This window comes from Sorex fumeus, unplaced genomic scaffold (genome assembly GCF_029834395.1).
Source record: "Sorex fumeus unplaced genomic scaffold, SorFum_2.1 ptg000122l, whole genome shotgun sequence".
NCBI classification, from domain to species: domain Eukaryota; kingdom Metazoa; phylum Chordata; class Mammalia; order Eulipotyphla; family Soricidae; genus Sorex; species Sorex fumeus.
Window position 1 is genome coordinate 21,894,209 of NW_026606179.1, and position 13,357 is coordinate 21,907,565.

The 13,357-nt window shown below is 64.9% G+C and overlaps 1 protein-coding gene across 1 annotated transcript; it reads right to left on the bottom strand.

Moving 5' to 3' along the window:
- Positions 1–577: 577 nt before the first annotated feature.
- On the bottom strand, positions 578–11,436 carry SCN1B (sodium voltage-gated channel beta subunit 1). Its single transcript, XM_056136536.1, has 6 exons — positions 11,150–11,436; positions 9,331–9,497; positions 8,421–8,661; positions 2,142–2,283; positions 1,334–1,405; positions 578–1,222 (listed from the first exon to the last, which is right to left on the bottom strand). The coding sequence occupies exons 1-5, from the start codon at positions 11,187–11,189 to the stop codon at positions 1,339–1,341; spliced, it is 657 nt and encodes a 218-aa protein (XP_055992511.1). The 5' UTR covers positions 11,190–11,436; the 3' UTR covers positions 578–1,222; positions 1,334–1,338.
- Between the last annotated feature and the right edge of the window lie 1,921 nt (positions 11,437–13,357).

Consider the following 13,357-nt stretch of genomic DNA (forward strand, 5'->3'; position numbering starts at 1 on the left):
CCCGCCCCTCCCCCGTCGCCTTCCTCTAAGTCACGGGGGCCGGTTTGCTTTGGGCAGCATCTCGGCAGCCCTGCAGCAGTGACCTCTGGAGCCCGGAAAGTCCTAGGTGGGGGATGGGGGGGCCTGGGCCCGGAAAAAGCGTGCGGAGTGCCGAGACCCAGGCCAAGTGGCCGGAAGCGCCCAGAAAGCAGATCCACAAGGGCTGGCCAGAGGCTGAGCAACAGCCCTGGCACACCCTGCCGGACCCCGGGCCACAGAAGCTGAGGCCCCACCTGCCCCTTTGTCCCTCTCCCCACACCCCATGTGGAACCCTCTACTCCTGTGCCCCAGCTCAGACCAACTCCCTCCTGCCCCGGCTCCTAGGCAGAGCTCATGACGCCTCAGCCTCTGCATTAATCAGACTCCACGATCTGTCCCCCCCCCCCCCCCCCCCCGACCCAGCAGGCTGGGCCCATGCAAGGCCCCACCCCGTCCCACTGCCTATGGGTCCCCCCCCCAAAAAAAACCTGAGGCTCTTGGGTTCAAGGCGAGGGAGGCGGAAGGCGACGGCTGGGCAGAGGAGAGAGAGGACCGTGGGTCAAGTTGGAGAATCTTTATTTCATGAACAAAACTACGTGTGTCAAGAGAGACGAGGCTGACTGGGCCCTTTCTGAGGGGCCACCGAGGCTGGTGAGAGGCTGGGGGGAGGGCTGGGGCGAGGGTACATCACAGGGAGAGGGGACCCCAGGTCCAGCCAGAGGAAGCAGGAGGGGAAATGCTGCTGGGGGGTTGGAGTGGGTCCCAGGACCCCCTGCCCCAGGCTGTTCTGGGGCCCATCCAGCCCCCTGCTGGGGAGGGGGGGAGGGGGGAGGAGGGGCTGGCCCCCCCCCAAAGTGTGCATGTGAAGCAGCCAATGTGTGCAAATCAGCAGGAAGGAGGGGTGCGGAGCCGCTGCCCCCACATCGCCGCCCCCTCCCGCCACAGGCAGCAGAAGCGGGTGCGGGGCAGCGGCCGGCCGTATTGCTTTACCCATCATGCATGGTGGCGGGTGGGCGAGGGGCCGGAGGAAGAGGGCTGGAGGGGGTGTGAGCCAAGCCCCCCCGCCCCTCCCACCCCCAGCGGCTCCATGGGCAGGTCTCTGAGGCTTGTGGGGGCCCAGGAGAGGGCCAACACCCCCACTGGGGGGCTGTGCCCAGGGTCCCCCCGTTTAGGACTGGCTCTTCCGAGAGGCGGAGCCCGGAGCCTAAAGGCAGGAGAGATGAGGCGGGGGTTACGGGGGGCTGTGGGCTGGGGCCCCCCACCCTGGGGTACCCCCCTCCACACACACACACCCTCAAGCCCTGGGCCTGCTCACCGGGGCTATTCGGCTACTTGGACGCCCGTGCAGTTCTCTTTGCTTTCTGAGGTGATGGCCAGGTACTCGGAGCTGTGGGGGAGAGCTGGCTGTATGGTGGACCGCCCCACCCCATGCTCCCCAGGGGCGCAGGCTCTGGGTTGGGGAAGGAGGGAACTGGGGGGGGGGGGTCGGACATCCTGGAGCCTGGATGCCTGGGTCTCTGGGGGAGGAGACGCTGGCGCCTGAACTCACTGTAGAGAGAAGGGCTGGGGGTCTGAGGGAGGGGAGCTGGGCCAGAGAGCAAAGCTGCCTCTGGGGGTGGGGGGCACCAGGATAGATGGGGGGACTGGGACAGACAGGGGGACTGGGACAGACAGGAGGACGGGGACAGACACGGGACCAGGACAGATGGGGGGACCGGGACAGAGACGGGGACCAGGACAGACGGGGGGGACCAGACAGACACAGGGACCAGGACAGACAGGGGACCAGGAGAGACATGAGGACTGAGACAGACAGTGGGACCGGGACAGACAGGGGAACCAGGACAGATGGGAGGACCAGGACAGACATGAGGACGGGGACAGATAGAGGAACCGGGACAGACGGGGGGGACCAGGACAGATGGGAGGACCAGGACAGACATGAGGACGGGGACAGATAGATTAACCAGGACAGACGGGGGGGACCAGGACAGATGGGGGACCAGGACAGACACGGGGACCGGGATAGATACGGGGACCAGGACAGACATGGGGACCGGGAGAGGCTGGGCCCTGGGCGGCCCTGCCATCCCGCCCGACACCCCGGCGCCCTGCACACTCACGCGTTCTCCTGCGCTGCAGCCTCGGTGGCCGCTGCGATCTTCTTGTAGCAGTAAACCATCTCGGCCACGAGCCATATGGTCAACACCACGATGAGCACATACATCATGATCTCAGACACGATGGACGCCATGTCTCTGTTGGCTGCAAGGGCCGGTGCGGTCAGCATGCTGTGTGACCCGGGCGAAGGTCACAGTCTCTGGGCCTGCAGAGGGGGTGACCCTGCTTCTCCCCTAGACGCAGTCAGCAGGGGGCCCCGGCTCTTGTTCGCAAACCTTTCTCCTGGCAGGGGGAGGCAGCTCCCGCGGGTGTTCAGGTGCCCAGAGCATCATTCGGGCCAGACTCAGCCAAGCTGGCACGTGGGTCAGTGCCAGGGACCCCAACCCCAGCAGGGGGCTCCAGGGCTATGCTCGCACAGGAGACCCAGTGGGGCTGGGCGGGAACCCGCCTGGGCCTCCCCTCTGCCACCCGTTGTTGCTCCTCGGCCCTGCAAGGCTTTCTGTTTTGGTTTGGTTTGGGGGCCACACCCGGTGGTGCTCAGGGCTGACTCCGGGCTCTGTGCTCAGGGATCACTCCTAGTAGGGTCAGTCAAGTGTCCTACCACTGTGTTATCACTGGCCTCAGTTCTCTGCCTCTTTATTCTGTTTTGTACTTTGGGCCACACCCGGCAATGCTCAGGGGTTAGTCCTGGCTCTGTACTCAGGAATTACTCCTGGCGCGCTCAGGGGACCATATGAGATGCCGGGGATTGAACCCCGGTCAGCTGCGTGCAAGTCAAGTGCCCAGCGTGCTGCACTATCGCTCTTGGTCCAGTGATTCTTAATCATCCTCGAAGCACCTCAGGATCCCCCGACGGCCCCGTGTCCCTCCTGAGAGCAGAGCCACTACCCCCAGGATATCCCTGCTCACAAGCCCAGCTCTGCCAGGTACCACGGCCTGCTCTGGGGCAAACAACTCAGCCTCCCTTGGCCTCCATTTCCCGCATCTGTAAGATGCTGAGCCTCGGGGCTGAAGAGCAGTTCAGCAGGTCAGGTGCTTGCCCTGCAGGAAGTCGACTGGGGCTTGGTCCCCCTGAGCTCTGCTGGGAATGATCCATGAGCACAGAGCCAGAGTCAGCCCTGAGCACTTGCTAGGTGAGCCCCCCCAAACCAGAAGACAGACCCAAAAAAAATGTGAGGATCACAATATGGCCTCGTGAAATGAAATCATGAGACGTGTCTGAGACACAAAGTGCAGCGTCCGGCCGCAGGGCGAAGCGCGCGTGTGGCCATGGAGGGACAGAGCAGGCAGCTGGGAGCCAGGCTCCACCGCTGGCCTCCTCACTGCCAGGGCCAAGGCCCAGCTCTGCCCGCCACGGTGTCCTGCAGGGCACTGGACCTCTGCGGGGCAAGATAATCTGGGGTCCAGATGGAAGAAGGCGGCTTTCTCTTGGTTGGCTTAAGGAAGGGATATTTCCACCGGGCCTGGGGTGGACAGATGACTCAAAGGGCTGAGCAATATCCAGGAGCAGTGGACACCCACCACATGGAGTAGTCCCCAAGGGCAGCTAGGTGTGGCCCCCAAAACCAAACCAGAAACAGACAAGAAGATAAATGCCCGGGCGGACATTGAGTGCTTCTCTTTCTGAAAGGGGGGCAGGGGGCAGCGAGAAAAATAAACTGAACCAACCTCAGCCTTCCCCAGACCACTGGGTTCATGTCTGGGGTGCTGACCCAAGGGGCCTCCCAGGGGCGTGAGGAGAGGAAGGAACTGGCAGGGATGGCTGAGCCCAGATGCCTTCCTGACCCGGCCCGGCCACCACGCAGCTGCCTCGCATGGAGCCTGGCTGGAGCAGGCCTGGCCAAGGGCCACTCTGGGGTCCCCTCCATGTGCCAGCTGCCCCCGCCCCTGACTTTCAGATCTTATCTTCCCCACAGTCCTCAGATTGCAGGCACATCCCCTCAGCACAGGGTCCCACACCCCACACCGCACTCACTCATCCCCTCCCGGAACCCAGGAGACGCAGCAGCCCATGGCCTGGAATCTCACGGGCAGATTCAGCCTCAGTGTTCACAGCAACCAGGGAGGAGGAGGAGGAGGAGGAGGAGGAGGAGGAGGAGGAGGAGGAGGAGGAGGAGGAGGAGAAGGAGGAGGAGGAGGAGCAGGAGGAGGAGGAGGAGGAGGAGGAGAAGGAGGAGGAGGAGGAGGAGCAGGAGGAGGATGAGGAGGAGGAGGAGGAATGGGAGAAGGAGGAAGAGGAGGAGGGGGAGGGGGAGGAGGAGAGGAGAAGGGGGTGAAGGAAGAGGAAAGGGAGGAGAAGTTAGGAGAAAAAGGAGGAGGAGGAGGAGGAGGAAGTGGAGGAGGAGGGGGGGTGAGGTAGGAGCAGAAGGAAGATGAAGAGGAGGAGGGGGAGGAGGGAGAGAAGAAAGAGGAAAGGGAGGAGGAGTTAGGAGGAAGAGAAGTAGGAGCAGAAGGAAGAGGAGGGGGAAGAGGAGGAAGAGGGGAGGAGGAAGGGGAGGAGGGAGAGGAGGAAGGGGAAACAGGGAGAAGGGGAAAGAAGAGGACAGAGGAAGAGGAGGGGGAGGAGGAGGGGAAAGAGGAGGGGGAGGAGGAGGAAAAAGGGAGGAGGAAGGGGAAGAGGGAGAGGAGGGGGAAGAAGGGGCAGGAGGAGGGGGAAGAGGAGGGGGAGGAGCAGAAGGAAGAGGAGGGAGAGGGGAGGAGGAAGGGGAGGAAGAGGAAACATGGAGGAGGGGGAGAAGAAGTGGCCAGGAGGGGGAGGAGGAGGAGGGGGAAGAGGACTGGGAGGACGGGGAGTGTGTCCTGGCCTCCCAGCCTGCTGGTGGCAGGGAGCTGAGCTGGATGTGGGGGTTAAGGCTCAGGACATTGAAAATCTGATTCCATCCCACTGACCCTGGAATTCCTTAGATTTAGAATTTAGCACGTTTAGATGACTAGAATCGGCTCCGCCTCCTAATCATGTTAAAACAGCCTTTGGACCCCGAGCGAGCGATAATACAGCAGGTAAGGCACTCGCCATGCACGCAGACTGCCCGGATTCAATCACCGGCACCACATACAGTCCCCCGAGCCTGCCAGGGATGATCGCTGAGCACAGCGCAAGGAGTAAGCCCTGAGCACCGCGAGGTGTGGCCCCCAAACAAAAAGCAGAAACAAAACTAAAGGAGCACAGACGTGGAAGAGAGGAGAACCCACTTCCCCCTGCCCCCGACCCCCCCCCCCCTCCCCGCACCAGCACAGCAGGGCGGGAGAGGAGGAGCTGGTGAGGGCCGAACCATGGCAGGGGCTGGAGCTGGAGCCAGGACTCTTGGGCCCAAGTGGGCCTGGCTGACTGCAGCTGCTCTGGAAACTTCCACAGCCAAAGGAAGATTCCCCGGGAGACACCCTCAGGGAGAGTCTGCCACCCCCACTTCTAAGAGGAGCGGGGGCAACACCAAGGCTCGGGGCTGGGGCGAGAACACAGCAGGGAGGGCGCTGGCCTTGCACGTGGTGACCGACCCAGGTTCAATCCCCGGCCTCCCATAATGTGCCCCAAGCACCCCCAGGAATGATTCCTGAACCCAAAGCCCAGAGTCAGCCCAGAGCACCACCAAGTATGGTGCCCCACCCCCCCCACCACCCCCCAAAAAAGAAGTGTACTCTCTGGCAGACCCGGAGTTCTTCAAAATGCCCCCAGCCTTCTAAGCGCGTCGCCTGCTGTCCACTCAGGCAGTGCCCAGCTGGAAGTCCCTGCCTGAAACTCTGCCCAGGCCCTGCTTGCCTCAAGCCATCCTCCACTCAAACTGGTTGCACCCTGGTAGGACCAGGCCCTGAGGGTGTGTGTGTGTGTGTGTGTGCGTGTGTGTTGGGCGTGCCAGGGACTTCCTACCATTATCTCCAGAGCCCAATCCACCGGGATCATCCCTGGCATCACCCACCCCCACCCCCACCCCCACCCCTCACAGCCCCTCCTTGGAAAATGACTCAGCTCGTCCATTAGGGCTCATTACCAGGAGGCAATATTGGCTGATGGGTGATGTCGAAACGGCATTTGGATCGAGCAGTACAATACAAAAATAATTCAGTGCGACTGGCAATGCCAACCAGCCAGTGATGTCACGAAGAATGAGAGAGGCACTGGGGGCTGAGGAGTCATGATAAAAATACTCCAGTATGGGGGCCGGGGATCGAGAGCACGTGTCTCACACGTGCGACGTCCTGAGTCCAGTCCCCAGCACCAGAGGCCTCCTGAGCGCCGCCAGGTCTGTCCCTCACAATGATAAAAGGGGGGGAAAACAAACACCCCCCCCCCCCCCGCTCTAGTCTGATGCTTGCTGCGGATGGCAGCCCCAGGAGTCACATGGAAAACATTGCATGTGACGGGTAACTAACGCTGATAGCATCGTCAAAGGGATGGCAGCACGGTGGGGGGGGGGGGGTGAGGAAAGACAGCCGGAGGCCCGCGGAGGGGAGGGGCGCTGAGAGCCTGGTGGAGGGGCATCTGCGTGCGTGAAGCCCTACTGTGAACAGTACCACAAAGCACCACGCTCCCGTTGGAAAAATAGAGTAAGAACAGCAACGACAAATAAAAGCAGGAGTGACGCAGACTGAGTTAGAAATATGCTCGAGGCAGATCCTGCTGAAAAGCCAGCTTCGGGGGTCACCCAGTGCCCTGGCCGGCGCCAGATCAACCAGGTCGTGGGGTTCCCTGAGGAGCCCAAGCAGGTGAAAATGGGTGGGAACTGAGCAGAGACCCCGAGCAGGTAACGGGCTGAAGCGACGCCGGAGAAGTCACAGGCTCTGGGAGGCTCACGCTTGCCCCCTGCCGCCCTCCCCCACTCTCCATTCCCCCCCCCCCCCCCCCCCAGTCACTGCAGGCAAAACGGCACTATTCCAGCTTCGCACTGTGTCCCCAGGTATGACTCTGGGAGTCTGGGAGACTCATGCCAGGGGTATCGCTCGAAGGCTGGAGTTCAGCTTCGCCGCAGGAGCCCCAGGTGCAATCCCTGGCACCACAGGGTCCCCCAAGCACCACACCAGCAGGGACTGACCCACAGGGAGTGACCCTCATGTGCAGAGCAGGGAGTGGCCTCCCTCCCCACATCCAGGTGTGACTCAGATACCAAAAGCAGGCTTGGGGTCCCAGGCGTGCCTGAGTCCCAGCCTCACTGCGAAAGGTGTTGCCACCGGAGTGGAGGATGGGGGGCACAGAGTCAAGTTGCACCCCTGGGGGTCACTGCTCTGACAGAGAACCGACACAGACCCCAGTTATCACAGAACACCCTGTGATGTCCTCTGCAAGCCTAGGTGACCTCTCACCAGCCTGGTGACAATGCCAAGAGGGTCCACAGTATTTGCACTGGGGTCACCTTGACCCGAGCACTGGCTGGCAGTGGAGTGCTGAGATTCCCATGAGAACCAAGTCGCAGGCCTGCCGCCTTGGCTGGGTTCGAATCCTACACCTCAAAGTCAGGCCTCTCCGCACCTCCGTTTCCTCATCTGTCACACAGGGCCAGTAGGAGAACTAGCTCGACTGCGGCAGGAAGGAGTCAGCAAGGATCCAGTTGGGGGCAGGACTCCCCCCCCCCACACCTCCATCTCTGCCCCTCAGCGTGTGGGGGAGCGCGCACATGTGCGTGGGCACCGAGGGTCCTGCTGCAGTACCCGTCACAGCTCTCAGCTGGCCCAAGGTCACGAGCTGCAAGGCCCTGGAAAATTCCAATTGACACCCATCCGCAGACAATTCAACAAAGGAGCCCAAAGGAGGAACTGAAGCCAAAGGATGAAACGCATCAAAAAGCACTTCTGATTCCGGCTGCTCAGCAAGGCCTCAGACCCAGAGCATTCCGGCTGGGACTCAGGCACGCTGCTCGACCCAGAGCATGGAAGAAAGAATTCCCGGGCCCCTGCTGCCTGGGGACAGCAGAGGTCAGAGAGGGCAGCCCTAGGGGATAAGCAGCACACCTAGAACAGCCCAGGGCTCTGCCGGTGTCACTGCCCGAGACACGGAGAAGCTTCTCCAGGTAGAGTGGCATTCGCCTCTGCCCTCCAGAACCCCCCATCACCCCCGAGACACGGAGAACCCCCTGGGCCCAGGGGGCAAGGAAGGGTCTGTCCCCATTAGAAAGAACACGGAGGAGGGAAATGAGGCCAGAAATGAGGTGGAGAAGAGGTGGGGCTCCCCCTGCTGACGTGGACCGCTCGGGGCGTGGAGCCAGCCCGTCCCCTCTCTGCCATCTGTCCCTCCATCTGGCCACTAGGGGCTCTCGGCGGTGACGGCTGGCTGCCCGGCCGGCTGGCCTCACCTTTGTCCACCACCTCCAGGTGGATCTTCTTGACGACGCTGGTGTTATGCTCATAGTTCTCAAAGAAGAGCAGGCGGTACACGTGGCACTCGTAGTCGCCCGAGTGGTTGTAGGTGACGTTGGTGATGAAGATGGACAGGTCCTGCAGGTCCCGGGTGCCCCGGCTGCCGTTCCACACCACGCGGCCCTCGAAGCGCTCGTCATCCTCCAGCTGCAGCACCTCGTTCTCGTAGCGCAGGATCTGGGGGCGGCCGGCCCAGGCTCACTGCACTCCCGCGCCCTCTCTGGGGTCGGTCCCCTCTTCCCTGCCACCCCTCGCCAGGACATACACACACAGAAGGGCGCAGGCAGTGGGGTTAGGCACCTGGACCTCAAGGCAGGAAGGGCACCTTGGGGGGAGCGGAAGTGGGGGATGGGATCACCCTCCCTAACCCTGCATACACACACACACACACACACACACACACACACACACACACACACACTTTCCTCAATCACTTCCACCCGACCTGAGCCCAGATGCATGCCTGAGGCAGAGACCCCAATTTTCCTGCAGCTCAACCCCCCCCCCCCCACACACACCCCAGGTCATTCCAGAGCAGTGGGTGTCAGAGGTCAGAGCTGGAGTCTGGCTCTGTGCAACTGCCCGGCACATCCTGGCTTCCACCAACTGTCTCCAATGACATTTCTTTTGTGCCAACCATGTGCCCAGTGCTGTCACTCAAACACGCCTACGAGCAGGCGGCCCTGGGCACCCCGAGTTTACCCAGGGGCACTAGACTCAGAAGCCCAGTAAAGGGACCCCCGCCGCTCATGGGCAGAGCCAGAAACTAAATCCAGGCCACCCACCCCACTGGGGGGCCATGCACAGCTCAACCCCGGCCCCTCCCCCGGCTGGCCCCCCACTCACCTTGACGAACTCCTCTGTGCCCTTCTGGCGGAAGGTCCACTCCGTGAAGGTCTCAGCGGTGGTCTCGCTGCGCCGCTTGCAGGAGATGCAGAGGATTTTGAAGGTCATTCCGTACACGGCCTCCGTCTCTGAGTCCACCTCCACACAGCCTCCCCAGGCCACGGTCACTGTGGGGACGGCGGGCTCAGGGAGGGCAGGGTGACCTGCTATCCAGGGCCACGCTGGCCTCGATGCATGGCAGTCATCCGAGTCCTCTGTGTTCCCTCAGTGACGGGGACCACCCCCCCCCACAAACACACACCAGACACCTGCCTGGGCCTGCCCCATGCATGCAAGTCACAGCTCTGTGCCTCAGTTTCCCTCCGGGAAGCCCCAGGGAAGCCAGTATCTTTATTGCTGGCAGTTTGTGCGTGTGTGTGTGTGGGGGGGGGGGAGCACAAGATTCCTTCCTTGAGAAGGGGGAGGGGGGGCCTGGCCACCCCATCCCTAGAGTCAGTTAATTCTGCTGGATGGCTGGGTTCACTCCCAGCCCCCACAGAAACGGGCATGGGGGAGGTAAGGCCTCGGACGGCAAGGTGGGCAGGGCGCTGCCCTGCTTCAGAGTCATCTCTGCTCCCCAACTTCTGCCTCCAGGCATCCTCCAAACTCCCCTCCTACCTGCTCCCAGCTCCCCTGCCGGGCCTTCGCAGCCACCCCACGCTGCCCTCCCCTTACCTCCCCCCCCCCCGCCCCCCCAGGTCTTTCTAGCGGATGCTCCATCCCGCCTGCTCCAGTTCTGGCCTCAGAACCGCTTCCTCTATCGATCCCAGGGGCTTCCGGTTCTCCCCAGCTGTCCCGGGGGGGCCGCGACTCCAAGTCCTCCTTGCTTCTTCTCCCGGGGTCTTCCTGAAGAAGCCCCTTCTTCCCTGCCTCTCCTCAATTCGATCACCCCTCCCGGGGACTCTCCGTGCCTCGTGGGGCGTCCAGGGTTTGCTTTTCCTGCCTCAAGTTTCTCTCTGGCTCTCTCTTAACTCTCCATCCCGCCATCCGCCGCTGTCGACCCCGGGGGTCCCGCGGGCTCGCTGGAGCGGCGAGTGCTCGAGGCTGGTCCGCACCCCTCTCCCGGGGTCTCGGGTCTCGGACGCCCCGGGCTCCGGGCGCCGCCTCCCTCCCCACCACCACCCCCCGGTCGCGGCTGTGGGTGTCACATTGCAGCCTGCGGGGCTCCGGGGAGCAGCTGACACCGCGTTCCCTCGCCGGGGGGCCGAGCCTGGCCAGCCCGGCCCCGCTGCCCCGAGCCCGGCTGCCCGCGCCCAGCTGCACCGCGCCCCGCGTCCCTAGCTCCGCTGCCCTGAGCCTCGCGCCCCCTCTGTCCCGCGCCCGCACCCCTTTGCCCCGCTGCCCTGGGCCCCTGAGCCCGCGCCCCGCTGCCCGCACCCCGCGCCCGCACTCCGCTGCCCCGAGTCCCTGAGCCCCGCACCCCTCTGCCCCGCGCCCGCACTCCGCCGGCCCGAGCTCCTCAGCCCCGCGCCCCTCTGCCCCGCGCCCGCACCCCTCTGTCCCGAGCCCCCCAGCCCCGCGCCCTCCAGCCCCGCGCCCCGCTGCCCCGCACCCCGCCGTCCCGCGCCCCGCTGTCTGCGTCCGCGCCCCGCTACCCGGCGCTCGGCGGCCCGCTGCCCGGGCCCCGCGCCCCCAGCGCCCCAGCGCCCCGCTGCCCGCGCGCAACTTGGGAAGACGCGTAGACTGTCCGCCCGGCCGGCCCGGGCGGGGTGGCCGTCGTCCCCGCCGACCGGGGTCCCGCGCGCCGGGGCTGTGGCCGCGCGCCCCCCCGCGCACTCACCCAGTGCGGCGCCGACCACCCAGGCCAGCAGCGTGCCCATGGCGTTGCGGCGGCGCGCGCGGCGCCCCCCCTCCCGGGCCGCGGGTCCGAATCGCGGGGCGAGCGGCGGCGGGCCCCGGCGGCGCTTAGAATGTCCCCGGGAGCGCGCGGGCGCAGCAGCTGCGGCTCTGGGACGGCGACGCGGGGAGGGGGGGCGCGGCCCCCCCGCTCCGGTTACCGCCGGGGGCCCAGCCCCGGGGCCCGGCGTCCGGGCATCCCCCGCCGCGCGGGCGGCCGCCGCTGCTCGGGCTGGGGCGCGGGGGCGCGCGGCGGGGCGCATGGGCGGGAGCGCGACCCCGGCCCGCTCGGCTCGGCTCGGCGCGGCGCGGGCCGCGGGCTCCTGCGCACTGCAGCGGCGGCGGCGGCGGCGGCAGCGGCGGCGGCGGCGGCGGGGCCCGGCGGGGAGGAGGGAGCGGAGGGGGCGGGATGAATCACCGCGGGGGGAGGGCGCGGCCGCGCCGCCTTTGCCGCAGCGGCCCGGAGGCGCCCGCGCCCCGGCCTCTTCTTCTCCGGGTGGCGCAGGGCCCGCCGCGGCTGCGGGGCACCGGCTGTCTCGCTCGGACCCGTCCAGCGCCTGGGGACCACCCGGCAGTGCGAGTCTGGGGAAGGTCACCTCCAAAGTCGCAAGAGGACTTGGCGGGCCGTTGGCGGGGGGTGGGGGTGGGAGGTGTTCTTCCGACTTCAGATGCTGGAGGTCATCCTGGGGCACCCGGGAGAACTTGGCTGGGACCTCCAAGTGACCTCCTTCTCGGCCCCCACCCCCGGCCTTTTGGAGTCTTGGGAGACCCAAGTGCGCGCTGGGCGGGGGCTGTCAGGCTAGGACTAGCAGACAACTTGAGTCCAGCAAGAGGGGAGCTGGGGCGGGCTGCGGGGGCGGGGGGGGGGGGGGAAGGCAGGACCCTTCATGGCCCCCTTCTCTGTATCCACCATCGTCTTCCCACGCTCAAGGCCCCTGCTCCTGGGACCTTAGCCCCCACCCCGCTCCTCTGCGGGGACCAGGGCTCACCCCCTCACCTCCTGCAGCTTATGGCTCTGGTCACTAGCTCCCAGTTTTCTGTCCATGAGGGCTGGGGGCGCGGGATGCCTCCCCGGACCCTAACTGACCCCCTTGACTTCTTTGCTCCCCGCCCCCTACCTGACTTTTTGTCCTTTTCCCTTGTAGTTGGTTGCCCTGCCTGAGCCCCTAGGGAGGGTGTCCTGTGTCCCCTCTGCATCTGGGGCATGGCCTGAGCTCTGCCTGGGACACAGGAGCCTGGGCTCCAATGAATGTAGAACCGTCTGTGCCAGGGCCTGGCCACCTGGCAGAGGCATGTGCTTCCCCACACCCTGGCAGCGACTTCCACTGGGTCCCCATTTCAAAGAGGAAACCGAGGCCACAGCACCCCCTCCCCAGCCACAGGACAGGAATCTGGATCCAGGAATCTGGATCCGGCCAAGACTGGGGTGGGAACGAGACCTGGCAGGGGAGCTGCTGCTCGAGTGCCCAGTTCTGGGTGGGGTGAAGTCCCAGAACACCCCCCCCCCTTGGGGTCCAGCGAGAGGAACCAGGATGTGTGCAGGCCTGGGGCAGAGGGACAGGATGCAGGGGACACCGGACACCTCTGTGGCCTGTCCTCGGCGCCAGCACCTTCCGGGCTGTGAAGCTCCCTGGCGGAAAATAACCTCTTCTGCTGTTCCAAGCGGGGGTGGCGTGGCGCTTGATGCAGGGACGGGCCGGCTGGGTGTCGGTGTTGCACCCACACGGGCAGCCCGGGCTCATGTTGAGTTCACATATCCTTTCTTCAGGGTAAGCGTCATCGCTGCACCCATCTTACGGATCAGGATACGGAGGCAGAGTGGGTCACTTGCATGCTCGCATGGCTGCCCTCCCCCTCGTGTGCCTCCTGCCTCTGCCCAAAGCCACTCATCAGGCGGAGGACTTGGGGTCTCACCCAAGTCTGGAACCTGCTCCGGGTTGTAGTGGACAGGACCGGCCCTTTCCTCTGGAATTCTGGGGGCGTCACAGAGCCTCAGCCTGGCAGGGGCCCAGAGGGGGTTGCAACCTTGCATCTAAAAGCAGAGACCCAGGGGCCAGGTCTGCCTCGCTGCTGGGGGGGGGGGGGTCTTTGAGGGGCAGTCGGGGGTCACTGTGGGGCAGGCTGACCCTCAGACCTGGACTCTGAGTGGGGC